This window comes from Dermacentor variabilis, chromosome 10, assembly GCF_050947875.1.
Source record: "Dermacentor variabilis isolate Ectoservices chromosome 10, ASM5094787v1, whole genome shotgun sequence".
Lineage (NCBI taxonomy): Eukaryota > Metazoa > Arthropoda > Arachnida > Ixodida > Ixodidae > Dermacentor > Dermacentor variabilis.
Window position 1 is genome coordinate 115,553,021 of NC_134577.1, and position 27,819 is coordinate 115,580,839.

At 44.3% G+C, this 27,819-nt stretch overlaps 1 protein-coding gene across 2 annotated transcripts in view; it reads right to left on the bottom strand.

Annotated features, from left to right (window-relative positions):
• omd (integrator complex subunit 5 omd) overlaps positions 1 to 27,819 on the bottom strand; it is an 87,647-nt gene that overhangs the window by 13,561 nt on the left and 46,267 nt on the right. For both annotated transcript variants that reach the window (XM_075673303.1, XM_075673302.1), the window contains 3 exons: positions 25,493 to 25,636; positions 8,733 to 9,068; positions 638 to 1,036 (listed from right to left, as the gene is read on the bottom strand). In XM_075673303.1, coding sequence (XP_075529418.1) covers positions 638 to 1,036; positions 8,733 to 9,068; positions 25,493 to 25,636 — 879 coding nt within the window. The remainder of the gene's footprint in view (positions 1 to 637; positions 1,037 to 8,732; positions 9,069 to 25,492; positions 25,637 to 27,819) is intronic.

Consider the following 27,819-nt stretch of genomic DNA (forward strand, 5'->3'; position numbering starts at 1 on the left):
TCTAGTTTGACTTTGTTTTCCATTAGTGTCCTTTTAACCCTTAAGTGCCGGCAAAATATCCAAAAATGTGTTCCGAAAATTTTATTCTTTTTTCATTGCATATCTGGATAGCAAAGCAAATTTTTGCAGATTCGAAATATATATAACAGCGTGTTGGCAAATTCACAACTTGTGTCTGAAAATGCACAAATGTAAAATGAGGAGGCACTGGCAGAAGGTTCCATCCATCTTTGTCCAGTGCTGCACCATATCAAAACTGTTGTTGTAGTCGGTGACATCACAGTTACTGGATGTGTCATAGCGCTGAAAACACTGCTGTCACTATCAATGCTCTCATGCAGAAGCAAATCACCTTTGGAGCTTGACGACTAAATCAAATGAAGACGGGTGCTGCAACATGCAACTAGCAGCTGCCACTTCTTGAATCTTTGCTGGACAAACAGGGTCTATGGGCTCCCTAGCAGAACAAACAGAGATCTCGACAGAATGTCGAAATGGTTTGGATGAACGCAGCCTGTTACTGGCACTTTGAAAGAGCACCTAAACACGTGGATGAGACAGACTCATCCATGGAAAAATAATAATAAAAAAATAAATACAAGTTTCACCACAAGGAAATACTACAAAGGGTCATTACCTTGAGGAAATCTTCATCTGGCCAAGGAAGCCCGTTGAACATGACATCCGACGATATCATCTCGACTAAGAGCAGTGCAACAATTTTCATGCCACCAACGGGGGAAGTCCGCGTGGGTGATGGCCTGTCATTGCGCCACGGCAGGGCGCAACATGCTGTGATCGCTTCCAGCAGGAGCTGCTTGTTCAACACAACCTCTTCATCTGCGATGGGCGGCGACGGAGGCACGCTCCGCAGCCCAGAGCCAATGACACCAACACGCACTATGGACGAGTGGCTCTGCGGGAAGTTGATGGACGTGGCGAACTTCTGGTTCTCGTCAAGGAGGTGCACAAAGCGAGGTCGCCGCAGGGACACTTCAGTGCTCCGTCGTGGGCACGAGCCAAATCGCCAAGAGACCTGCAATGATTGATTAATCGATTGGTTTCCAAGGCTGATGATGGGCTACAAGGGACGCGGCAGTGGATAGCTCCAGATTAAAGGTACCCTCAAACTCCTTTAGAGTAAAAATCTACTACACAGGAAATGTACTATTTGCGTCATTCTCTTGCTGAAGTGCTCCATGCATGTGTTGGAATGTGTATTTATGTATGCTTATACAGCAATAAATCAATACTAGTTGCAGTACAGCTTAGGTTTGTTCACTGTGTTATGCACTCATATTGAAGTGCACTGCTATATTCCATCTATTGGGTAAATCTTGTACAAGTGCTGGAACCAGCTCTTTTAGCTTTTCCCTCCATTTTTTTTCCCTCCATAAAGGAGTGCTGTGCACAAAGCCAAGGACACGGCCGTCTGTCAATCCTGTGTTAACGCCCGTGTGTCAGCCGGCATGTCAACGGCATGCACAGCAGCCCTCTATTACCTGTGGCCTTGTGCACAGCACTCCTTTATTCTCAATTCGACACCCTTGCTGCTAACATACCTTCGCTCATTGCTGCACCCACCCGCATTATGCCCTCTCCCCTTTAGAGGAGTCCCACCTATATATACTGTGGTGAGGAAAGCATATGTCGCCTTGAAGAAGACAAGTCCACGTGTCGAAACGTTGGCTCCTGCTTGCACCTCATTCTCATTTTGCTCATCGTCTAAAATTTTACCAAGCACTTTAAACGCTAGCTAGCAGTGCGGCGATCAGTTGTTCCCGCAGCGGAAGTGCAGAAGTGCACAGCAAGAGAGCGCTTTGTTGTTTGTCGAAGGAGAAAACTCGACACGCTCGCGTCAGTGCAACCGAACTGTATCGAACTGCATCGAACTGCATCGCTTGGCTGACAAGCATGCTGCTGGTCAGCCAAGCTAACGCGTGATACACCCTGTTTCATCGGCTCCTGCGTGCGACAGGACATGTTCTATTCCCGCGCCAGCCACACTACACTGTAGAGTGCCCAATTTTCACCGACGCAGCATACTGTGCCACTCGTGAGCCTCGTCCGCATTTTTAAGTCTGACTGTACCCGCGCCTGGCCTCCCCAACGGGCTCTTCTTTGAGTGGAGGCAAAATGTATCAGGGCTCTACTGTTGAACGTAGACGCCCAGATGGAGAAAACTGGCTGCACACTGAGAATACTTCGCATCAAAAGAACATCGCAGGCGCGCAACAGTGTGGGCACAGTGCAAGGAGCAGCTAGCCGAGTGCTATGAGTCTGTGGGCTAGCAGGCATGCAGGACCTGCCTGCTGATACACACGAGAACAGCATACGAGCAAGGGAAGCAGACGACCCGGGCACTGGTTCTCTAGTCTTCAAAGCACATCATTTCCGGCGACTGGTAATGGTAGCATTTTTTTCAGTTTGGGCATGAAAAACATAGAGTTTTGCGAGTGTTTTATGAAGCGCCCACTGGCATTTTAAGCGTAAAATTTTCCCCTGAGGCAACTGTATGTCTAAATGATCTGTAACGGGGCTTTTTACCTGGTCCAGAATTTCGTTGCAGTTGGCCTTGAATTATGAATACCACCGACTTCCGTTGATTCGACCTTGACGGGACCAATGATATTGATTTAATTATCTGGTGGGTCAAATTAAACAGCATGCAGAAGAAAAAAACACAGAAAATCACCACTCATTTATTTGGCAGTATCTGCCGGAGTTTAACACACCTCCGAATCAAACCCACGTCAACTTTCTGTGTGTCAAAAGTAGAAAACTAATGTAGAAATTACTTAAAGCTCCTAACTAAAGTATAAATCTAACGCGCACCCGATTTTGTTTAATTGCACGCATTTTTTAAAAATTCAGCATCGCTGTACGTCTTTTAAATTGAACTGTGCTGTAATACAGCCCTGCTATACAGTAGCGTACGAGCGCCGCAAAGGCGGTTTTGGTTTCATATCCAATTGCACTGCCCAGGAAATTTTCGGCCCAATTTTCTTGCAAAACAATATGCGCCCATTAGAATTTAGTAAATACCGTAATCAGTAATCAGACATTGTGAGCTACTGTTATTGCTTCAAGATCTTTCTAGGGTGGCCCAAAAGTAGGAGTTCTTGAAGGGAGATGACGTGTGTTCAATGCATTCAATGTCCCCTAAGCTCTGCTAAGACAGATGCTGCAGCTAAAGGGGTTGTTATTGGTGTCACCATATGGGTCAAGTGCATGTGTGCAAACTGGTCAAGTTCGATTTACCCTGCCAATGCCAATTTTAGTATCGAAGTAACGAATGTTTGGGGCAATATAAATGCATAGGTGCCTAGCAGGACCTTCGGTCGGGATTGAATTAACCGAAAAATTGAATTAACACAATTCTGCAATGTAGGATATAAAAAAGGTACGTATTTACTGACATAATGATAGCACTTTTTTTTTCAAAAGATTTGCACAAATTTAGGGGTGCAATTATTATGCGGGGCAAATTTTCCGTGAGAAAACAACAACAACAATTTGAGCACCGAAAACGCAAACAAGTTGTGGGTCAGAATTTGTACGATAGCTATCATGAACATAACCAAAAATAAAAGTTGGGTAAGGCATAAATGCACACATTATTATGATTCTATTGCATATGGTTATGATTCTATTGATTGCAAATTTCTCAAAAATACTCGTGTCTACAGTTCAATCATACTAACAAAAATATTTCAGCAATCACTTGACACATCAACTCTTCCAACCCAATGGAAAATTGGGAAGGTGATTCTAATCTTCAAATCTGGCAATAGAAGTTCACCATGTAATTATCGACCCATTTCCATTACTAGCACATGCTGCAAACTCTTAGAACATATTAGTATATAGTACTCGAACCTTGTCGCCTTTCTTGAATCTAACTCCTTTTTCTCAACAGCTCAACATGGCTTCCGGAAATAATTTCATGTGAAATGCAGCTCATATCATTTTCTCATAAACTGCACCGCATTCTTGATTGTTCTTCATTAGCTGACGGTATTTACTTAGATTTTTCTAAAGCATTCGACAAGGTCTCCCACATACTTTTTTTTCATAAACTTAGTCAACTTAATATTGATAGTAGTCTTTATTTGTGGATCAAAGATTTCCTTTCAAATCGTTCCCAATTTGTTGCAGCCAACTTTCCTCTAACCAATGTCCTGTTCAATCTGGAGTCCCTCAAGGATCCGTATTAGGCCCCCTTCTATTTCTCATTTTCATTAACGACCGTCCCTCTTCAGTTTCTTCTAATATTCATCTTTTCGCTGAGGACTGCGTTATTTTCCGTGAAATAGTTACTGATAACGATGCTAACATTCTCCAGTCAGATTTAAATTCTATATCTAACTGGTGCAATACTTGGCTAATGGAATTAAATATTAACAAGTGTAAAGTGATGCGTATCTGTCGCGCATCCAGTAGTCCTGTTCCATATTACCTAAACAACTCTCCCTTAGGTGTGGTTTCCTCCTATAAGTATTTAGGCATTCATATCACTTCTAATCTAAGTTGGTCTCTGCATATTGAAAAGATAATTAACAATGCTAACCGCATGTTAGGTGACTTACGTCATAACTTTTCTGTAGCCCCTTTGTCTTTAAAGCTCTTATTATATAAAACACTCATTCGATCTAAATTAGAATGCGCCACTCCAGTCTGGGATCCCAGACCCCAAGTCTGGGATCCAAGCATTAACAATTTGGTTGCGTCACTAGAAATGGCGCAGAATCGCTCTACTCGCTTCATATGTTCCTGTTATAACCGCACTGCTAGTATAACTTCTTTGGAATCTGATTTGTCTCTTCCATCTCTAGCATACCGCCGAAAAAATTTTCGCTTGAACTTTTTCCATTGGCTTTACTATCACCCTATCCTCCTAATGAATTCATTCTTCAGCCACATTATATATCTAACCGTGTTGACCATCGCTTTAAGGTTGGTATCGAACCATGTCCCCCCCCCCCCATACTAAAACCTTTCTTTACTCTTTTTTACCTTGAACTTCACAAGATTGGAATCACCTTTCTTCCAACATTGTTTCCATTAATGATAATACCAGATTTAAATATGCCTTAGCTAACATTGTATAATTAGGATTTACCATACCTTACCATGCTTTCTGATATTATGTTTATGTTCATTATTACTTTGTTATTATTATGTTACTATGCACTGTATTTATTCTCTACCCACTCCCCTCTGTAATGCTTCGGCCCTGAGGGTAAATAAATAAATAAATAAATAAATAAATAAATAAATTATGTAAGCACTACATGAATTGCAGATTGCCCTTTTATTTTTTGTTTTCTCATTCAATAATGACCCCTCACTTTATTCCTAGACTGACTGAATCTCCACTATCATTGGTGCAAGGTTCATCGTCAGAACCGGCAGTGTCACCAGTGGGGCAGCTTTGCAGTTCCACAGAAAGTCATCTTCCGTCCTGTCCAGTGCGTAGGATATGCCGGTCTTCTTAAAGCTCTTGGCCACTACGTTGTCAGAGATACTGCTCCACGCTTCAATGATCCAGGAGCAAATCACCTCTGTGGACAATCTTCAGATTTTTCACTTGGTGTCAAATCACGTTGGGTCGCCGCCATCCACATTGTGCTTGAACGGTTCATTCAGTGACACATTAAGAGGCTATAGCAGCAACGTCAGACCCCCAGGGATCACTACAATGTCCGTGCGTAGCTCCTTAAGCTTAGCATGAACACTCTCGACAAGAGTGCTTTGGAAACTGTCCAACACAATAAGCGAGGGAAGCAGAAGCGCACCTGCTCTTCGTCCCCAAACAGTATAGATCCAATCGACCATGACTTCTGCTATCATCCACCCTTTTACTTGAGTGTGGATGTGGATTCCACAGGGAAATTTTCCCTCTGGAACAGTCTTGCATTTCAGGATGACACATGGTGGCAGCTTTCGTCCGTCTGCCATTACTGCAAACATAATGGTGCATTGCAGCTACTCTGCACCAGATGTCTTCAAGAGGATACTCCAAGCACCCTTCTCGCTGACTGTTGTATTTCGGGCGATGTCGAAGGTCCACGAAGTTTGGTTGGCGTTCCCTATTTGCGACAAGAGGAAGCTGTTCTTTTCACGGATCCTTGTGACGAAGCAGTGAAAGTCTATCATCTTGTCCTGATACACAGATCAGAGCCACTGGCATGACGTTCACCACCTCAGCGACAGACAATTTCATCGCATGAAGCGAGTCGTCCAACCGGAGCTAGTGCGGAAGTCCCTTGCGATGATTTCCAGCTTCTTGGAAATTGTGTGCGCCTGTGTCTCAATACAAATTAAAAAAATTACTCTTAAATTTATATTTATAGAATTATTCATATTATTATTATTAATGAAATTATTAACAAAGGAGAAATAATTTGTATTCCAATATTTATATAAAATATAAAATTTATTTCTTTTCTTATCATTTCTAACGACACTGCACAAACATCTTTGTGCAGGTCCCTTACGTATTCAAGGACCGCCTCCTCAACGTGAGGGAACTTACCCATTTTGGGTTCACAAAAAGCCCGGCACATCCTGCAAATAGCTATCAGCTCTTCACACTTATTTTTCCAGTACCCTACTTGGATTTCATCGATGCCGAAATGCCTGCTGGCAGCACGGTTGCCATGCTCCAGCACGTAACAGCCTTAAGCTTAAACATGGCCGTAAAACTAGCATACCGCCCCATGGTGTAATGGCAACGAAACAGACAAACAGCTACAAAGCACACTGCCACCTTGCAAACTGGCGAAAATGCGGTGTCCATGAGAATGCATCAGAATGCGTTTACTGCGGGATGACGACAGGTCAATCAACAGGCAGCTGCCACTGTAACAGTGCTAGACATAAAAGCAAAAATGGCGGCAGATGGAACGAGCCCATCGAGCTTCTGTTTTTTTTTTCACGAGTACCGTATTAACTGGAATCTAACGCACACTTTTTTCCATTAGAACGGGTCCAAAAATTACGTGCACGTCAGAATGAAGTACGACCCTACATCTGCGATACCATATCACGATCAGCATTTCAAAATGGCTGACTCGCACGTGCTTCAATCCTAGCTGCCGTAGCTTCCTCCATGTGTGCTGCAGTACGTATGCTTAGGAATGACTTAGGTTAGTCCACCGTCCATCTTCCCGTTTGCTGCATTTGCTCTATGAGCATGGAAGTGCCGACTACAAAGACACGCCGAGTTCATCATGATGCAGCAAATAAAAGGAAAGTGCTCACATTTGCGGAGACAGACGGAAACTGGGCCGCATCACGAGTGTTCGGAGTTACCTAAGCTTGCGTGCAGGAATGGCGCAAACAGGAGAGACGTTCTACTCCAGCGGCTGCTGTGTACGGCGCAGCCCCTATCTTGAAAGTGATCTGCGATGGAGACAGTCTACACATCTAGGCACATCGTGCTGTGTTCTCGTTGCTTAGTTCGTGTTGGAGTGAGAAGCCGCACAAAGGTCAATTTGCCCACTCCTGCTACCGCACTTTCTCACTCCAGCGTCTTGATAAAGAGTTTCTGTGGTCATTCAGCGAGACGTGTTCATGTTTGCTTGTGTGCACGTGACACCATGCTTGTTAATTTATTTAGTAAGGGAATGTCTAAAACTCTACACGGCTGATAAAACTACTATCCTTACTATTCGTGTAGCTGTCTACTAATTTGCTACCACAATCGATGCTTCACCTTTCGGGCGAAACTGCAACTTTATTTATTTATCGCGACTTTAGTGTATTGGGAGTAAATACTTGTTTTTCCAAATGAGAGCAAGTTGTATTTCTTTATAGAAGAATGAGGCCTGGGGTACTGTAAAGGACATTTTTTGGGTCACAGCAAATGGGTGCGCGGCACAATTGAGGGCGTTTTTTTTCCTCTTTTTAGGTCGCAGAAAAAGGATGCGCTTTACAATTGAGGGAGCATTAGAATCGAGTAAATATGGTACTTTACATGCAGTGAAACAGTTTCTTCTGTATCAATCATGAATAATACCATTAATATCGGCAAGTCTGCGGAAATAACGTAGCCATGTCCACCTTGAGGGGACAGAAACAGAGATGGGCACGCTCAGCTGCCACTGGCATAGAAACACATGGTGGTCATGCTGCGAAAACTGTAGCATTTGTCTTTATATCCTAATATGGCACGTTTCCGCTAAGGGTGGGCGAATATGTTAGCTGTGTTATAAGCGCTGGCATATGAAGAGGGTACACCTCTACCGGATCAATGTAAACGTGGCCACTGTAGTTGCTGCTCACAATTTGGTGCGTGCCCTCGAGTGCAGATGACAGCAATCAAAAGGAACCTCTTTGTTTTTTGTTGATGACCACAACCATCATAAAGCCAACAAATTATGAAGCCAAGGCAAGTTTGGTTGTAGATTTTTTTTTCCCCTTTAAGTGCAGGAAGTGATGAAGGGAATGAAATGGGGCATCTGCTTAAGAATCTGTTTGGCGCATGCAGTCCACTTGGTAAGTCTTGAAGAGTAGTTTGCAGAGCACTCGACAGATGGTAAGCATTATCATCATCAGCCACACCTGGTACACGACATTTCACTGTGGCAAGTTCGGGGTGCGATTATCATGCAATAAAATTCGCAGTTTTGTTTCGGATACGACTTCATCATAAGGGGGCCCCGCCTGCGATAGCAAACCCCTTCGTGCGCAGTGAACGACGGGTGGTGTCAAGCGGACGCTCTCACCTTGTTGTCAAGTGCCCCAGAGAGCAAATTGCGGAGTGCCAAGTGTTGCGCAACGGAGCGCGTGCACAGCGTGGACAGCAGACGGAAGCAGACGCAGGCGGCCGTGTACTTGCGCGACGGCCCGTAGTGAGCCGGATTGCAGACAATGGCGAAGAAGTAGGCAACAGCTGCCGCGGCCACCTTGACCACAGCTGTGGGGGACATGGCCTCTGGCTGCACAGACGTGGAGAGTAGCTCCGCCACAGCATCGGCGTACGTCAGGTCAGAGGACAGCTGCATCTGCTCGGCCAAGACCTCGGCGAACTTGCAGACAGTGCTGCTAACACGTAGACCAACCTGGTGGAGAAACATGACAGAAGGCCAGGAAAGCGGGATCTCGTCACACAACTGTTACCGTGCTTGACTCCATGAAGTATTAAGTTATTGTAGTGGAATGTGACTTCAAGACTTTCCTGCCCGTGGGAAAAGCAGCAGTTTATTGGGCAGTCTAGTAAATACTTTCCTGCCTATCACACAACATGCTTGCAGCTAAAGTACATAATTTCCAATCATAGAGGAGGAAGTTCTGTTTTCACTGGTACTTGTCCCAAACAACACGATCATTAAAATTAATTTGAATAAAGAAAGGAAAGAAAAAAACTAAACAAGAACTTCATGAAAAGACGTATAAAAACACCATTGTTACTCCACACAAAGAATAAAGAAATTCAGTATATGCAATTCCAATGCAGGGGTCCAGTGCAATACTCCAGCAAATATCCCTGGATGGACGGATGGATGTTATGAGCGTCCCCTTTGGAATGGGGCGATGGGTTGCGCCACCAAGCTCTTGCTATTTACTGCCCAATGTCCTACCTAGGTTAAACAATAAGAAAAAGAAAAGATCATAAAACCACTATGAATTCCCACAACCAAATTTTCTGATTCCCTATTGCGAACTGTGCTTTCATACGTCTCCGTTTTTTGTCGTTTCTCTACCTCTCTTCCAACAATCCTCCAATCGTCTCTTACTAATTTCTATTGCAGACATGTTTACTTTTCCACTGCTCTCGCTGAACCCAAGGGCTTCAAGGAGGCCAGTGGTGCCTAAATCAACCGCTGGGTAGACGTCTTCATACTTTAATAAAACATGCTCCATAGTTTCCCTAGCTTTACCGCAGCAAGCACATGCTTCTTCTTCCTTCTTATATCTCGCTTTATAGGTGCGTGTTCTAAGGCATCCCAATCTCGCTTCGAAAAGTAATGAGCTTCCCTTTGAGTTATCATAAATTGTTTCTTTCCTGATTTCATTTTTTCCTCTTAAGTAGTTACTCATGGCAGGTTTCTTTTCCATTGCGGTCACCCATGAGATTGTTTCAGCCTCTCTGACTTTCCGCTTGACGTTCTTTGTTGCTCTGTTGCCCACACTACAGGCCGCATACTTGCTGGTAAGCTTCCTAGTCCTCTTCCTCCACTGTGAATAAATGTTTTTCCTGTGCAGATACCTCAACACTCTCCCAGCCCATTTACTTTCTTCCACATTGCTCAGTCGTTCTTCAAACTCAATTTTAGTGCGAGCTTCCCTCACTTGAAAACTAGTCCAGCCCATATCACCCTGCACAGCTTCATTTGTAGTCTTCCCGTGAGCACCACAAGACGTTAATTTCCCTTTATTAATTACTTCCCTCCACCTTGCGGGTTTCCGCAGAACTACTACGTCAAACTCTTGCCTTTGCTTCGTGTTGTCGACAAATTCGATTTCGCCCTGCCATCTGCTAGCTGCCTGGTTAGCTCAGATGGTAGAGCAGCTGCCCTGGAAAGGCAGTGGTCCCGGGTTCAACCCCCGGAGCAGGACGAATTTTTCTTCAACTGCGAGGGTTTTCTTTCGAGGAACCCGTATGGGTTTCCTTTGTAGCAATTGCTACCACTGGGTGGATGTCTCATTTTCCCTTTATTAATAAGCTTTCTACATAAAGAATTTCTCGAGATATAGTATAGGAAAATGTTAACCTTAGTGACTAGCCTTAGTGCAATCGTGACGTCGACTTCCGGTTGTCTTCTGGTGAAAAAATCTACTCCCTAAGCGGCCCCCAGATCCTGGCTGAAGGATGCTAACACGCTGCAGATAAGAAGAGGAATCTTTAAAACACGCAGGATGTCTTGATATCAGCGCATGGAAGCTTTGAAATGGTTCGGAAAAGGAAGTGAACCCTGTGCTGAAATATGACAAACCAAAGTTGCCTTTCGTGTCAGTACTACTTCCAAAGTTCAAAAAGTTGTGCGCAAATGCCATGTTTCTGTGGATGAGTGGCATGATGCCGACACCAGCGCGAAAACTACGAGCGCTCATCGCACCAACCAGGCCCCTTTTATGGAGGCACTTTAAATATCTGCATGTGGCGAAAAACAAAAACAGAAATGCAAAACGGAATAAAGAGTTCCTGAATAACCCAATGAAATGCGCTAGCTGACCAAGAGTGCCCGAAGATGGCACAATACCAACTGGCAACCATCAATAGCTGATGGGAATAGGTGCTGACAGGAAATCGTTAAAGGCAAATCAGTTCTGTAGAAGCTCAGAAGGTGGAGCAAGGTTCACGAAAGAGAAAATTGTAGGGGTGCGTGAATACCAAATGGTAGATTTCAAATCAAATACTGAATATCAGAAAATTTAACACAAATTTTTATGCTTCCAAATTTTGCTGAACATGCTCAGGAGGCTAATCACATTACTTAACACTTTCGTTACCACGCCTATTCAAATCGATCACCAGTGATCGATGCTTTAGACCAATGATTTTTACATGTTGGAACCGTTTCTTATCTACTAAAGGCCACCCAATAGTTAGTAAAGGCACTGCACTTTCAGAATCAGTTTAAATTTTTTGCACTCAGACGATATTGTGATTTTTGACGGACCTTTTTGCGAACTAATGTGTGTAATGCTGTACGGAAAAGAGGCGTGGCTGTCACCTTCTGCATCGCTTGAGAAAGAAGCATGCTGCTCACGATTACGCCACACTAGCATCAACACTTTTTAATCAAATGACTCTCAGCAAGTCACAAATTGAATTATATTGCTGGCTTTGTCATCCAACAGCACTGAGCGGTGATAATTAACCGAAAATAATGCCAGCTGTTCACTAGCGGGCTTTGGTTTGGAGTCCGAGTCGTTTTATTCCACCAAAGTCTATTTCTGAAGGTCCTCCTAATGTCCAACATGTGGACGTGGCATTTTCAGCCAGTTTCTGAGAGTTTAGGTTTCATTTATCTTGTACAATCCCTGCAAGGGGCGCTGCTGGTGCTACTGCGTAGTTATCGAAAGTCGCTTCAACGGCGTCGTCCCACGCAGCTGCGTCACGAGAAAAGTGTCATGCTCGAAACTATGCTGCACCGGCACTTCAATTTACTGATGAGGACTCAAGCTATGATTCAGAAGATGACAGCAAAGACACTCAAGCTCTGACAGTGACGATGTTTTGAGTCAGCATGGGACGCCCACAGGAGCTGACCGGCGAGTTTCCTCTACGGCCTGCAGCGGTCTCTTTGTGCACACTTATCTGCCAATATTTTTGCACGACTTGAGAGCTCTACTGATTATCTTCATGGTGCTTACTTCTCTTGGTTATGACGTGCTGCCATCGGCAACAAAGAAACTTCTGTTCACACCATGAAGGCCACCCATAGCACATTTCGGCCAAGCACTACGAATATGTGCAAGTCAATTTACAACGGTGTGGGATTTCCTCCTACTCTTCTTCTCTGCAGAGGTGGTAAAGACAATCTGCAAAAATGCAAACAGATGTGCTTGGATGCATAATCTTGTAGTTGCTGAGCTACGCTGAGAGCGACCGGTCCTGGAAGAGGTGCATGACTCTAGACGAACTGGTGAAGTATGTTCCTTGGACTTCTCATCGGACCATCCTTAGAAGGTGCCGAGAAGGCGGAAGTGCAAAATGTGTTACGAGGACTGCAATGTTGAACAAAAATCAGACGTTTTGTGGGAAAAGTGCGGAGTGCACCTACGCTTCACAAAATCCTGCAACTGCTTTACCGCATGACATGAGCGATGAACTGGGCTTGCATTTTTTTTGTATCTGAAGAATGGCGGAGTACTGAGCATTTATATTTTTCAGACACTATTCCTGAGTTATTTTTCTTTCAAATGTATATTCTGAATTTCCTTAGATATTGCTTTTTTTAGATATCATGTTTTTTTATTGTTGTTTTTATCAACTGGCAGCAAAAATAACACTTTCTGGAATTTTTATGTTTTACATAATAAATGTTGTTTGGCAACAATGTTTGTGGAAAGAACATTGCATTATGCACAATATGCTACGCTGCAATGTGTGCCGGGATGTTATTTGTAGTGGTAAATAATTTTTTTCCGAGCTCTATCAAAAACAAACATTTTCTCGTGATAACGAAAGACTTGACAAGAATCTTGCTAGCTATGAGTAACTTAGGTACCTATGAATAGAGATGTATAGTCCTACGCCATGTTTGCAAACAACGGTAGGTGCTGTCGCATAGACCCCACCCACATGGTAGTGGGGGACTCTGGATTAATTTTGAATACCTGGGGTTCTTTAACATGCGCCCAATGCACATTCTTGCATCTTGCTCACATCTAAAAATGGCTGAACGAGACAATATGGCTAGATCTCCGACCGCCGCAGTCATGGCCGGCGGCACTTGTGATCTGGGCGCAGCTTGTCATAGTGCGCTTATTTTTTACTACAAGATTAATATGGGCTTAAATAAATTAACTTTCTTGGTGTCATCGGAATGAACAGCCAATGAGATGTACTAGTACTAGAAACTCAGCCGAGCCGCCTCACTAAGACAGTCGGTGTCTGCTTTCCGCCTGCAAGACAAAGTGCCATCGAATCGTTACTCGTGAAAATGCCAGTTGTTTAGTAGTAGGTGCTGCTTTGAGAAACAGGTGCACATTGAACATAATTTTGTTTTATTAAGTATTATTTAATGTGAAAAATACTGCAGCCGATTCCTATGTCACCATGAGCGGTGATAGAAGCTATCGCCCCAGCTAGGCAATGGGACTGGTGAGGTACCTGCCCAATGGCGATGCCAGCTGTGTAGACGTGCTGCAACCATCGTACAACGATATCCGAGGAATCGATCGTCCGTCCAGTGTCCAATCTGAGGCCACATTTTGTCAGAACTCTTTAGAAATCTTTTGGGTGGTGGTTCGGACAAGTTGGATGCCCTATCATATTCACGTCTCCTGCTCCTACGGGTAAAGCATTGTCAAATTTGTGCTTTCATTTGCGCTTGCATGAATGACCAACTCTGCACATATTACTTCACGCAAAGAAATTCATCCACACGTTTAGGCACGTTTATGACATGCACACTGCAATTAATGCACCTGTGACCATGCAGCCTATGTATGTGAATGTGTGCTAGGCTATTTACGTTGCTGTGTGACATGCTTTGAGGTGCACTGGCTTGCTCGACCTACGTTCAAGGCTAACCCTAATCTTGCTTTCTCACAGTGCTGTAAGAAATTGTACTGACAAGCTATAAACGATCCTAAGCACCCGCATTTGTTAATGCACACCACGCAAAACAAAACATAAGCTTAACTGTTGCGAAAGGTTTGGCTCATAATCAATGAGCAGCCCGTTGCTTGCGACCATTTTCATCAACAGGAAATCTATGAAAACTTGGGCCTGTTGCATCTTCTAGCATGTAGTGACTGTCCGTCACTTCATTGTCCCCGCCGTGAGGGTCATTGCACCCTGCTTGAACCGTTTGCAGCAAAGAAGAGACAGTGTCGTGCGACCACGTGAAACCAGCCTATCTTCAACATTAACTCTTCATTCCTTCCGCCATTCATGCCTAAGCCTCCGGAATTCCATGAGGGAACCCTTGTAGCGGCTGTCCATCACTTTGTTGTTCCCGCTGTGGGAGTCATCGCCCGCTGCTTGAACCGAAGCAGCTGTCCGACAGGGGCACCACCACTGCCACTCGGAAAACCTGCTTTTATTCTTGAATAAAGCCAGTCGACTCTCTATTCTCAACCTGTCAAAACGTGCATTACTTGCCTCCGCTAAACTGAGCTCCCAATAAGCGCAAGCCACCATGAGTCACGATGCAGCTTGTTGGCCTACCGAGTTTCCCGCGTAGTGAAACTGAACCACACATGCGAAACCCTGCGGCTACTGAGGTAGGTAGGTAGGCATAGTGGCGGCGTGGTAATGCAGTGCCTGCTGTGTAAAAGTTACTGCCGATGACCAGAGCCACTGCATTTTTGTGACGTAGCGCAGTGGTGTAGGTTTATAGTATCATAATCGGCCTACCTTTGTGACTACTGTTAGACAAAGGCTTTTTTCCCTACAAACTCCAATTACCCCTGTCTTGCGCTAGCCGATTCCAACTTCTGCCTGCAAATTTCCCAACTTCATCACCCCAGCTAGTTTTCTGCCATTCTTGACTGCGCTTTGCTTCCCTTGGCATCCATTCAGTAACTTTATAGCCCACCAATTATCTACCCTACGCATTACATGGCCTGCCCAGCTTTATTAATGCGAAAGCATTATATGCCTCATTGTGCGAAAATCTGTCAGTGTGACCGAAAGATGGCACAAAAAATGGCCAACGATGCAAACAGTAAAAACACAAAAAAGAATGCTCGGATCGATGTCAAATTTCTCAGGCAGGTTCCTGTAAACAAAGTAAATTAATGGCTTTGAAAAGAAAATTTGGTAAATTTCAGTCTGGATGGTAATTGAAATGGGGCCTCTGGGGTGTGAGACGAGCACATTTCCTCGACGTCACGGCGCCTCCACGGCTCAGGCTGACTGAAGGCGTGCCTAATGTGCGCATCATTGCACACACTACATCACAGTCACCTGGCTGACTAAAGGTGTTAGTGCGTGCATCATAGGGCTCGTCACGGCTCAGTCAACGAGGAGGAGGTGGGACCACGTCATGAGTGTATAACACGAGTGCGTTCCTGGCAATCCAAGGTCTGCAAACGGTACAATGCTTTCGCATTCCCACACGTAAGCAGGCTTAAGTGTCTCTGCCCATTTTAGAGCGCAGCTTTTAGGCGGCCGTTCCTGTGGCGAGCGTTGGCGTCGGTGGCATAACCCAATGAACGAGCACAGAGAAAGATGAAAGATGAGAGCCGCGAACAGCGGAGTCCAATGACAGCAGACCCTTCGGTGACGCGCGCTTGGGAAAACGGTGTCATGCTGACCCACCCGACAGCTTGATGTGCACTCATATTCGGTCTCAGCCGAACCGCTCGTTTCATACTATTGTCTGTTCAAGTGAGCTTTCACTCGCACTTGTTTTGTTTGCTTGTTTGGTCTCATTCATGCTTGTTTCGAATGCCATCGTTTGGAATTGTTTTGTAATCTGATTGTAAGCACGACCCGAATTTTGTAGTATTTTATGGAAGCCATGCGGCACCAGCAATTAGGCTGGAACCTTTGACGAGTCAGGTATAATCACTGACGCACTTGACCCGCAGACCAGATTTTTGATGATTGCCTACTCAGCTATATGTCTCTCTCAAGTTCCTTGCCTCAATATATCGTGAAATGAAAACAACTATATAGCTGTGCTCAAATTTTACATTAGGGAGTATCGAGTAATTGACCTAGATAAACATACTCCTGTACAAACTCAAGAGGCTGACTGGCGATCCTGAATTCCGGTTCCCTTGCCAGGCTATTGAACATGATCTTTCCCTTCTACACATTAACCTTCAACCCCACTCTTACACTTTCTTGGTTAGGGTCCTCAGTCATTCATTGTAATTTCTCTGGAGTGTTGCTGAACAGGACGATGTCATTGGCAAACCGAATGTTGCCGAGATAGTTGCTGTTGATCCTCACTCCTAAGCCTTCCCAGTCTAATAACTTGAATACTTCTAAGCAAGCAGTGAATAGCATTGCAGAGATTGTGTTTCCTTGTTTGACCCCTTTCTTTATAGGTATCTTCCTACTTTTCTTGTGGAGAATTAAGGTAGCTGTGGAATCTCTGTAGACATTTTCCAAGATATTCACGTATGTTTCCTGTATTTTTTATTATGCAATACCTCAGTGACTGCTGGTATCTCTACAGAATCAAATGCTTTTTCGTAACCTATGAAAGCCATATAGAGAGGCTTAATTGTACTCTGCGGATTTCTCGATAACCTGATTGATGACATGGATGTGATCTACCGTAGAGTATCCCTTCCTGAAGCCAGCCTGTTCCCTTGGTTGACTAAAGTCCAGTGTTGCCCTTATTCTATTGGAGATTATTTTGGTAATTATTTTATATAATACTGGGAGTAAGCTAATGGGCCTATAATTTTTCAGTTCTTTAACGTCTCCCTTTTTGTGGATTAGTATAATGTTTGCATTCTTCCAGTTTTCTGGGACTATGCAGTCAATAGACACTTCGTATAGAGAGCTAGCATTATATCTCCTCCATCTTTGATTAAATTGACTGTTATTCCATCCTCTCCTGCCGCTTTTCCTCGTTTCATGTCTTGCAAGGCGCTTCTGACCTCATCGCTAGTTATAGGAGACGTTTCTGCATCCTGTTCAAGCAGAAGTTCTACTTGATCCAAGAAGCGGGTAAGAAAACGTGTTCCAAGACCGAGTTGGCTGAAAGGCACAGCGTGCCCCTCTCAACGTTGTCCACAATATCAAAGAACAAGTCAAATGTACTGGAGGCCTACAGCGAGACATATTCTTCGAAGCGGTCGTGAGTGCGGGCTCCCACGTACCAAGATGTGGAATCGGCTTTACTTCGCTGGCTGCAGAAAGCAGACGCAGCCCACCTTCCCGTAAATGTAACGATACTGCGGGTGAAGGCAAACGACTTGGCTCTACAACTTGGGCACGAAGAGTTCAAGCGAAGCAATGTATGGTTCGGCCGTCTTAAAGAGTGCTATAATATGACCTTCATAGTCGTCTGTGGCCAGGGCAGCAGCGCAAACGAGAGCGTTGTCGACGACTGGAAGAAACAGACGTTGGCTCCATTGCTTAGTGAGTATGGTGCAGACGATGTGTACCACCCCGACAAGCCAGCCCTTTTTTACAAGATGCTGCCCACAAAAACGTTCGCTGCTTTAAAAATGCACGACTGCCACCAAGGGATGAGCTTATCTACCGGCACAACAAGAAAGCCTGGCTGACAGGCGCAATATTTAAAGATTACGTTCGGCAGCTTGACCGTAAGTTCGCGGCCATGGGCAGGAATGTACTGTTCGGTGTTGTTAACTGCCCGGCGCATGGTGACATCCCACACCTGAAAGCTATCAAGATGGTATTTCTTCCTCCGAACACCACGTTGATCTCGCAGCCAACGGACCAAGGCGTAATTCACCACACGAGGAAGATTTACTGCCACCACCTACTCAAGTGCATGCTCCTTTGCTACGACAACGGCAAGGAGTACTCCATCGACCTCCTCGGGGCCATATGTCTTATTGTGTATGCATGGAAGCAAGTCACTTTGATCATGCGGTGTTTTGAACACGCTGGCTTCTTGAAGGAAAGCACCGTCGATGCTGTTGCTGACTATTCATGTGCACTTTATGAAGAAGGAGCAGAGTATTGCGACTGCGTCAATGCACTCTGCGCAGAGGATAGCGAATCCGGTGTAGTCTGCTTCGCCGAGTGTCTGAACTTTGAAACTGAACAACAAACATGCTACTCAGACTTGGAGAGTGAAGCTACCGCTGATGCAACCATGTGCGATAACAGCCACGACGATGCTAATGAGCCCTCCCGAGCACCTGCTCTCGGGGAAGTTATCGGATCGCTGAACGTTATCCACAGTTTTGTTGAGTGCCACGTTGAAAATTCTCAAATGCTGCACATAGTTGGCCAAGTAGAAAACATGACCCTTGGAACGTCGAACTAGAAGATGCGGCAAACCTGCATCTTTGATTACTTTAAGTAATCCAAAAATCGCTGAATAAAGGTAGCGCATTCCTGCAGCAAAATTTTTTGCCTGGGTTGCATTTTTTTTGTATGTACGGTTAATTCGAAAACCCACTTAATTCGAAGATGTCTTGTGGTCCCAATGGCTTCGAATTAACGAGGTTTTACTGTATCCCTTATTTTTTTCCTTGATGATCAGTTTTGACAATTCCGCGAATTCTATCCGATCTCATGGGTTGGACACTTTCATTCTTTGTTGTTTCTTTATTAGGTCCTGTGTAACTTGGGAGAGCTTACCTACTGGTTGCCTTGGTGCCTTACCACCCACATCGATTGGTGCTTCTGAAACCAGCCTAGTTCCTGTTTCATTCATTACCCCTATGCACAGAGGAAGAATATTTAAGAGTTGAAACTCCCATCATCGTAGGCGCGCGCGGGCGACCACATAAAGTAACAAAAATAGCACACGCTGACAAGTTGGGGGGGGGGGGGGGGGCGCATGCAGTGGCGGCGCCTTGTGGAGCGTCATGCAAGCCATAGAAAAAAAAAAAGAGCAGACGCCTGGGCAGACCGCTCGAGCATGCTCCCTTTGGCAGCACCTGTGCCTTCCGCTCAAAGCAGACAACAAGCTGACGACACAGACGTTCGCTTCAGCGGGCATGCCGTAACATTGTGTTTGTGCGGCCTTAAAAGCCAAACAGCAACAGTTCTTGTCGGTGTCTGTTAGAGGGCGGTAATACTAACAGCGCTGCTACATGCAAATGCCCCCTTCTTTGGAATTGCTTTGGAATTGATTTTGCTTTCGGTGAAAACCGGAAAAACGGGTAGACGTCTTGGAGGAAAAAGGTGAAGAGGTGAATCCTGAACGTCTGCAAGCATGGGCTGCGGTGATTCCTGGGAACTGCCGTCAACACACATTGAAAGATTACGTGTGCAAAAAGCACTTCAGGAGAAACATGATGAAATGGGATAAATACTATGGTGAGCTTAGAGGCGAGGTAATCCTGGACCACCCAAAAAAAACCTGGACTTCATCCAAAAGCTGTTCCCTGCATCTGTATTCCATCTCCAGCATATTTGACACCCTCGAAAAAGAAGTGGACTTCCTGGGAAGAGTCATCAAATATCAGTCTTGCAACCGTTAGAAGATCAAGATTGAGTATACATGACAAGTCAGGAACATTTACGATGGTGAACGTCAGCGATGTTCACACAGCGGGCGAGGCCCATGAGCTTGAGGAAAATCAACCTGGTCATATACTCGAAGAAATTGAAGGCAAAGTTTGTCTTCGATGAATGCCAGCAGCACTTACACTCATCCAATCAGTCATCGTGTTGGTGTCAAACAATAGTGCCACGTACAACCAGAACTTACAGATGACCTTATTATAGTGGTCATCGAAAAGAATGCACTTGATTTTTCGCTGTGCTCAAATGGTTGAAGCGTAGCATTTGTTGCTGTCCAGGCTACCAGCACTAAAGAAGCGCACAGCCGAACGCAAGCAACACATGCAACCGGTAGCCTTGGCAACCAAAACGGCGGTAATTTCTTTATCAGTCGCCAGGTGCCACCAGCATGACAGTTGCTCCGTGGATTTGTGACCTTTTCTGGTCACCGCAAAGCGCGGAGTTTCCACTCCTAAATGTTTTTTGCTTCGTGCCTCCATGTCATCTTCCATCTCTCTGTTCTAAGGCTGCATATCTGCAAGTAGTACCAACCTGAATCGTTTTGCTTTTACTCTTACTGTACCCAGATTAGCCTGTTTTTTTTTTTGACCAAGTTCGCTCTTTCTTTCTTCAAATTTAGCGAAATTGTAGACCTCACTAAACTATGGTCACTGCCTACCCTACCTAACACTTCTACATCCTGCTCTATGCTGGGATCGGCAGAGAGTATGAAATCTATTTTATTTCTTGTTTCTCCATTAGGGATTTTCCAAGTCCACTTCCTGTTATAGTGCTTTCTGAAGAAGGTATTAATTATTCAGAACCTATTCCTTTCTGCAAATTCTGCCAACATCTCTCCTCTAGTCTTCCTAGGATCGATGCGATAGTTGCCAATTGCTTGCTCCCCAGCGTGCCTTTTCCCCACTTATGCATACTACAGTATACTGAGTTTGCACCTTTCTCATTGCTAATTCAACATCTTCATAAAACTGTTTTATTCCTTCACCATCGTGAATGCAAGTTGGAGTGTAGGTTTGTACTACCTTTATTATATACCTCCTATTCAGCTTTATTACTACTGCTGCTACCCTCTCATTAATGCTGTAGAATTTGTCAATGTTGCCCGCTATGTCCTTATGGACTAGAAATCCTACCCTATGTTTTCTCTTGTCTGGAAAACCTCTGTAGCAGACGACGTGGCCGTTAGTCAGCACTATATAAGCCTCAGCAGTAAGAACTGGTGAGGCTTATACTGAACTGAATCCACTAAGGCCAATAATATTCCAGGCAATGTTCTATAGTATGCTTTACTATAATATGTTCCAGTCTTATTAAGAGGACACCAAATTAGTTTCCCAGCACTGATAACAACAACAAACTTGCATATCTGACACAATTAGCATGCCTTGCAGTGGCTAATCGGTACGTTCTTCACATGTGCTTCCGTGCTCTTTACACATGCTGCTTTTGTTGTACCCTCTGTTCGCATAGCGTTAATTGTTTCGATCATTCCAGTCGACCTGGTTAAACCTTGCGCCAACAGATATTGTGTCAAGGCACTGATTGTGGCCGTTCACTGTAGGTACCAAAAACAAAAAAAATCTAATACTAGACCCATTCGATTTGTGAATCAAATAATCCAAACATTCGCTATTTAATCCAAAATTGAATATTCCAGTATTTGCACATCCCTAGAAAATTGTCATCCACCTGACTGTAGCACCAAGCTGCGGAGGAAAGCAATGCAGGTTTCTCAGAAAGAAAGATTCGTAGTCAAAAGAAAACTCAATCCTCAGATCAGGACATCAATCCTCAGATCAGGACAAACTTTTCAACACAGAAGCTTCTTCTACTGAGAAACCTGTATCAGTTTTCTCTGTTGCTTCATGCTGTTCTTGGTGGAAGACAAAATTTCCTTTCACAATATGGCTCAAGTATGTGAAAGCCTTTAATTGCCGGATCTATAAGATCAATGGTAACAATTTTTCAAAGGTTGGCTATGCAAAAATTAGAATTATATGAATGCATAATTCAAATAAAACGCAACTAATCTGCTTCCATAATCCTTTAAGGAAGGTAGCCCTTGACTATCCTCTTGTTTTGCATTCTTCAGATTGTTCAGCTTGTTCTTGTAGACCATTACAGTACTCATCTGTTGTAAAATATCTTGGTTTATATCTTGACTGCGACCTTTTTTGGAACAGCCACCTTGCTTACGTTTGTAAAAAACTTCGCGCCGTATCCTGTCTACTGTACAATATAAGATACTAGATGCCCTTATCAGTAAGGAAAACTATAACACATGCTTTAGGCTACAGTCTACTCCAGTATGGAATAACAATTTACGGGCACTGCGCTCCCCGCTGGCACAACAGAATAAATGCGATAATGCGCTCACTCTTAAAAAACATATCTAATGATCTGAACCTGAATGCTGACACAGACCGTTTCAAAGTAATTTCGATGCCGAATTTCAATGATCTTTTAATGCAAACAGTTGTTTTAAAACACTTCTGGTCCAGTCAATTCCTAGTTCCGTACACAGCTTCCCGATGCTTAAAGCCCAGGGACCCCTTTTGGAGGCCACGTTGTTCCACAGGGTACGGTACTAGAGCTCGGGCCCATTATGTGCCCACCTACTTCAATAAATTACCGCACAGCACCTTCTGTGCAAACACAAAATATAAGTCAAAGAGACTGCTAAGGCGTATCTGTTCGTAAAGGCGTACTTGTTCTGTTTATTTACCGTTATTGCTTGTGTTCGTGCATGTGACTGTGCAATTCCTTTGCACGATGACGGTCAGTCTGGTATATGGTTATGCATTATCTCATGGTAATTTTTGTTCCACACGCATTGCTGTACTTTTGTGTTCCATTATGCTCAATGAAATTTCTTTTCATAGACACTGTATAAATTCTAATAACCTTTTTTGGTGTTCTATACTTGAGTTTGCTGCTTACAACTGGTCTATCAATGTACCGTGTATGGTTTTGCTGCCTGCCAGGTGCTGCCGCTCAAGCCTTCAAAGGCTTTGGCAGGCCTGTGTGAATGTACTGATTTGATCATTGGCAATAAAGGTATTATTATTATTATTATTATTATTATTAAATGAAATAAATTAGCATTAAAGTATGACATGCTCTAGTCAACGCTACTAGGCATCAGGTATGCCCACATGTGCTCGCTCTCAAACTCACAGAGTTTGTCTGTACTTCAGCCTGAAAATATCACAATATAGAGGCATACTAATTCCAGCTTAATATGCCTCTGAAAACATGGAATTATGCAAAGTGCCTTGCACAACGCTCACAAATGTTTGCAGTACCCCTTGAACTGAGATCTTTTTTTTACTAACAATTTCAAAGTTCTAAAGAAGTGATCATGATCTCATACTTCATTCAAAATGCAAGTTCTTCGCAATTTGTTTGAGAAGAGGGTTTCACCTGCTCATAAGATGTCATTAGACAATGCACTTGAAAAGTGCTATTTTCTCTTCTAGTGTGCATTTCTTCATAATATTTCACTCTGAGAGAAAGAATGATTGGAAAACCAGGAAAAAATTAATAATAACAAAATTAGACCGCATCAACTATTCTACTGCCGTGTTCCCTTTTAGCAGCTTTGCCATAAAACCTTCATATGAAACACAGAACTTCTAGAAAACTTCTTGAGATGGTTTGAAAGGTACGTAGACATACTGGCTTACAGTCGACTTTCATTAATTCGACCCTATCGGGTCCGGCAAAATTGATTAAATTATCTGGCGGGTCAAATTAAACAAGATTAGGAATAAACTCCAGAACACACCATTATTTCTTTTGGCAGTATTTGCTCTACACTACCACACCTCCAAATCAAATGCACGCATGCTTTCTATGAATTCAAAGTAGTAAACTAACGTAGGAATGAAATCAAAGCTTGTAAACGAAGTAAAAACCTAACACGCACCCGATTTTTCACAAGATAAATTGTTGCATAAAGGCGGCCGTTTTTTTCATGTCTGCTTTGCCACACAGTTTTTGAAGTTAGCTCTGCCGCAATACATCCATGTGAGGTAAAGCATACAATCATTGGGAAGGCAGTTTTGGTTTCATGCCCAACTTCACTGCACAGGCCATTTTTTACACATTTTGTAAAGAAAAAAAAGTAAAGAAAAAAGGCATGTGTTAGAATCAGGTAAATACCGTAATCAGACATTGTGAGCTACTGTTTTTGCTTGAACTAGGGAGGGTCCAAACCGGGAATTTTCGACAAGAGATGACGTATGTTCGACGCATTCACTGTACCCTTAGCTCCAATGGAACAGACGCTACCACTATAGGATTCGGTATCGAGGTTACTATAGGGGCCAGGCTGGTGTGTGCTGACTGGTCAAGTTCAAATTATCTGGCAAAGGCCAATTTTAGGATCTAATTAAGAAAAGTTTGGGCCCATAGAAATGCATGGGCGCTGGCCGGGACCTTCGATCGGGACTGAATTAATCGAACAATCGAATTAACTGGAGTGAATTAATGAAAGTGTGCTGTATTATGAAATGTTGAATTACTATTGCGGCAGGAGGTGTTTCAAATGTTTATATAACTCTCACATCAAGGGTGCACTTATTGTTTTTTGACCGAGAATACTTCCATGTATGTTGTACATTTAGGTTTTTAAAGCTTGTAAAAATGTACTAGAAAGGTTTGGTTTCTTGTGCATTAGAAAGTTGCGTTGCATTGATTGTCCACACAGACTGAAACCCTGCCATTCAATTGTGTTTAGCAAAATAGAATTTGTGGATTGCACAAATGTAGCCACATTGAAGGGGCAAAAAAAGAGGAAACGACATGCAATTACAACAGGCCACAAAAATCTACCTTTTCTTGGACAGATGTGTTTATATACAGAACAGAGCACTCGTGCTATTCCCCACGCATAAATATGTGCGGAGAGTGCTCACTTGCCTACATTTCTTGCAACACACATGTGCATCAGAAGAGCGGACCGACGCACTAGTTGATATTGCATTATGCAACATGTACCACAAACAAGGCACACAATATGACCATAGAAGTTTGTCTTGGCCTTCGTTGTCTTGCATGTCCCGTCTGCAGTGCATGTACATCACGTAATGTTTCACAGGTTTAATCATGCTAAGAGGACTCCGGTGTACAAGCAATGCCAGACTCTTCCTGCATAGGATATGCAAAGCTGGACCTATGCCAAGCTGCACGACGTGTTCCCATTGTTCGGTCACTCCCAACTGAGGTAATGGTTAAAACAACTGGCTCACCAATGAGAGAACACGAGATGTAATCCTACTGCGGGGAAAGTTTTTCTTTTGCCCCGTTTACATTTTTTTGTGTTTATATAATGGTTACTTCCTGTTCATTCTCATAAAAAATAAATGTGGTCACTGGCATTGAAGTAACAGGCAAACACAGATAAAGGTCTAAAAAGTTATCAAAAACTTCCTTCAGCAACTTCGAGACCACTACTACATTGGGGTTAGCACAGCTACAGGAGGTTTTCAGGAAGTGTACAGCCAATTTTTGAAGTTTCGCTTATACTTCAAAGACGTATTCTTGATGCTGTTGAGCTCTTTTTGTGTTTCATGGCTTGTCGGGCATGATCAGCTAGAGGTATACTTTGTCAAAACGGGTGTGCAGCAGGAACTAACGTAGAACGAAATGGTGCTCGAGGGAGTTGTCGCTTACCTGAGCATTGCCGCTGAGTTTCTTGAGGTTCTCAACCAACTGGGTGGGGTTAGAGACTCGGCCTGATCGCAGTTCAGCCATTAGATGAGAGATGGTGTGGGTCAGGCAGTTCACGTGAACCACCTCGACCTGGTAGATCAGCGCCTGCATGCAGAGGACCACCACTACAGACTCAGATCAATTTATGGACTAGCCACAGTTTCAGCAAATGCCTGTATTTGCTCACGTAAGGCCCGCCCTTTTTTTTAGTTTCTTTTTTTCTTTTTTTTACCGAGTGTGGGCAGTCTTATGGCTACTGACTAAAGCCTTGAACAGCACTCAGACAGCTATGCAAATTAATCCAACTGGCAGTTGACTATGAACACAGCTACAGTCACTGACTGATTTTAAGGACACAAACAATGCTGCAAAAAGGTCCAAATAACTGGGCAGTTAAAAAAAAAAGCGCAAGAAACTAGTTGCAACAAGGCAGTCAACGTTCGGGTCTTCACCCGAACGTTATGATAGCAAATTATTAGACAGCCATATGAAGTAAAGATACAAGTTTTATCAGCTGCATAAACTGCTCTAAACATTTTCTTCCAAACTAGCTTAATAAGTACGTTGTCCTGTGCACACAGGCAAGCACGGAAACAGCGCACTCTATGACCGTGGACACTTGTCAGAACCCTGGCGTGCAGCAGGAGCGAGTGAATTCCCCTTCATGCTGCCTCTTGCTTCAATGCAAACTAGGTGCGTGGGAACACAGTGCACGTGAAGCCCATCACCTATATGAGACCACCTAACCTTCGAACGCACTGTGGATTACCTCCAAGGGGTGCACATGTCTGCACTCAGCTGCAGAAGCCGGAGTAAAAGAGGCGCACCAACCTGGCTCCTCCCAGTGTGCACACATCCCCAATTCCACCCTCCACCCTTGCGCGCGTGAGGAGAGGCACTGCACCCCCAAGCCACCATCCTTTTCAGCTCACCCTCCTGCTTTCCCTCAGACTTATAGGCGCACAGTCGCAACGCTATTGCACTTGGACTTTACATGGAATGTCATAGTAACGCCGACAGCATAAATTTGCCTGGAGTGTCCATATAACTGCTCTCGCAATAATAAAATCAATCTCGTTTTTCAGAGCACCAACACAGCAGAAAATTAATTTACTGACTTTGTTCAGTGTTGTGCTCCATTAAAATAAAATTTAATTGAAATTTCATGATCGCAAAGTCCACGGGTGCATTCCGTGCTCCACCACTGCGCAGATCGACATGCATTGCCAGTCGTTGTGAAGAGAAGACAGCGCATGCAGTGTTAATTCAGCAACAATGACAGTTTAGGCTGTGCTGCCCAAAATCAGTTTGGAGTTTGTGGGATCACATGCAGACCCTGTGCGATGCTCACGTGCTTGCTCGCTAATGGTAGTGGGGAGAGGACATGTTTCACTGCTCTTCGATGACGCTGCCAACCAGGACACCCCGGTCCCTCCTTTCCCTTTCTTGGAACCGCAGACACTTCGTCTCCGTTGCTCGGGGAGAAGCGCTATTCCCCCGATGTGTCTTGGTCTTTCAGCTGAGGAGCCTGCGACTGGCCGCATGTCAATTCAGCCACCGAGACCGCCGCACGCTGTCCCCCTGCTGCGCTCAGCCTTTGTGAGCGACTGATCACCCCTGGGCCCGAGTGCGGATCCGCTCTGTGCGAACTGAACGCTTATCAGCCTCTTGTGTGGTTTCCACATTGTGCGTTTTTCGCCTCAGACGTGCAGAATGCTCCGCTGTTGACTCATTTTGTCCCCCTGGCCTGAACCCACTGTGGTCTCAACTCACTGCGAACTGCGGCTTAGGGGAAGCAGCTTAGACTGTTAGGGCTGCTGCGAAAGTGCTAGCGAGCGAGTGCTGCTCTGCTGGCGCGATGCGATTCAAAGAAGGGTCAGGTGCGCATGTGCGAACTTGAGTAACACCACATAAATTTCAGTGGCTTTATGCCCACATGTGATCTTGCGCCATTTCATCCGGTGAGTGCACACACAAACTTGGTAGGCGTTGACAGTGGTTGACAGCTCATCAAGCTCTGCTTCATGCACATGGCCATCAGTTCAGCCCATGCTTGTGGTCTCGCACTCAATCACTCATGTGGCCTACTGGTACCAACATTTTGAGAGCGAACTTCTGGCAACGGCTTGCTGACTGCTACTCTTGCCGACCAGGCCGAACGAGCTCCGCCTTGTCATATCTGCAACCAGAGAGCTTCCTTTTGCTGCCTCCAACCATGAATGCTGTTCTCTTTCACACTGAACTACTGCCCCTGCAGCACAGCTGTTTGTTGCCAAGTGCAGGACATG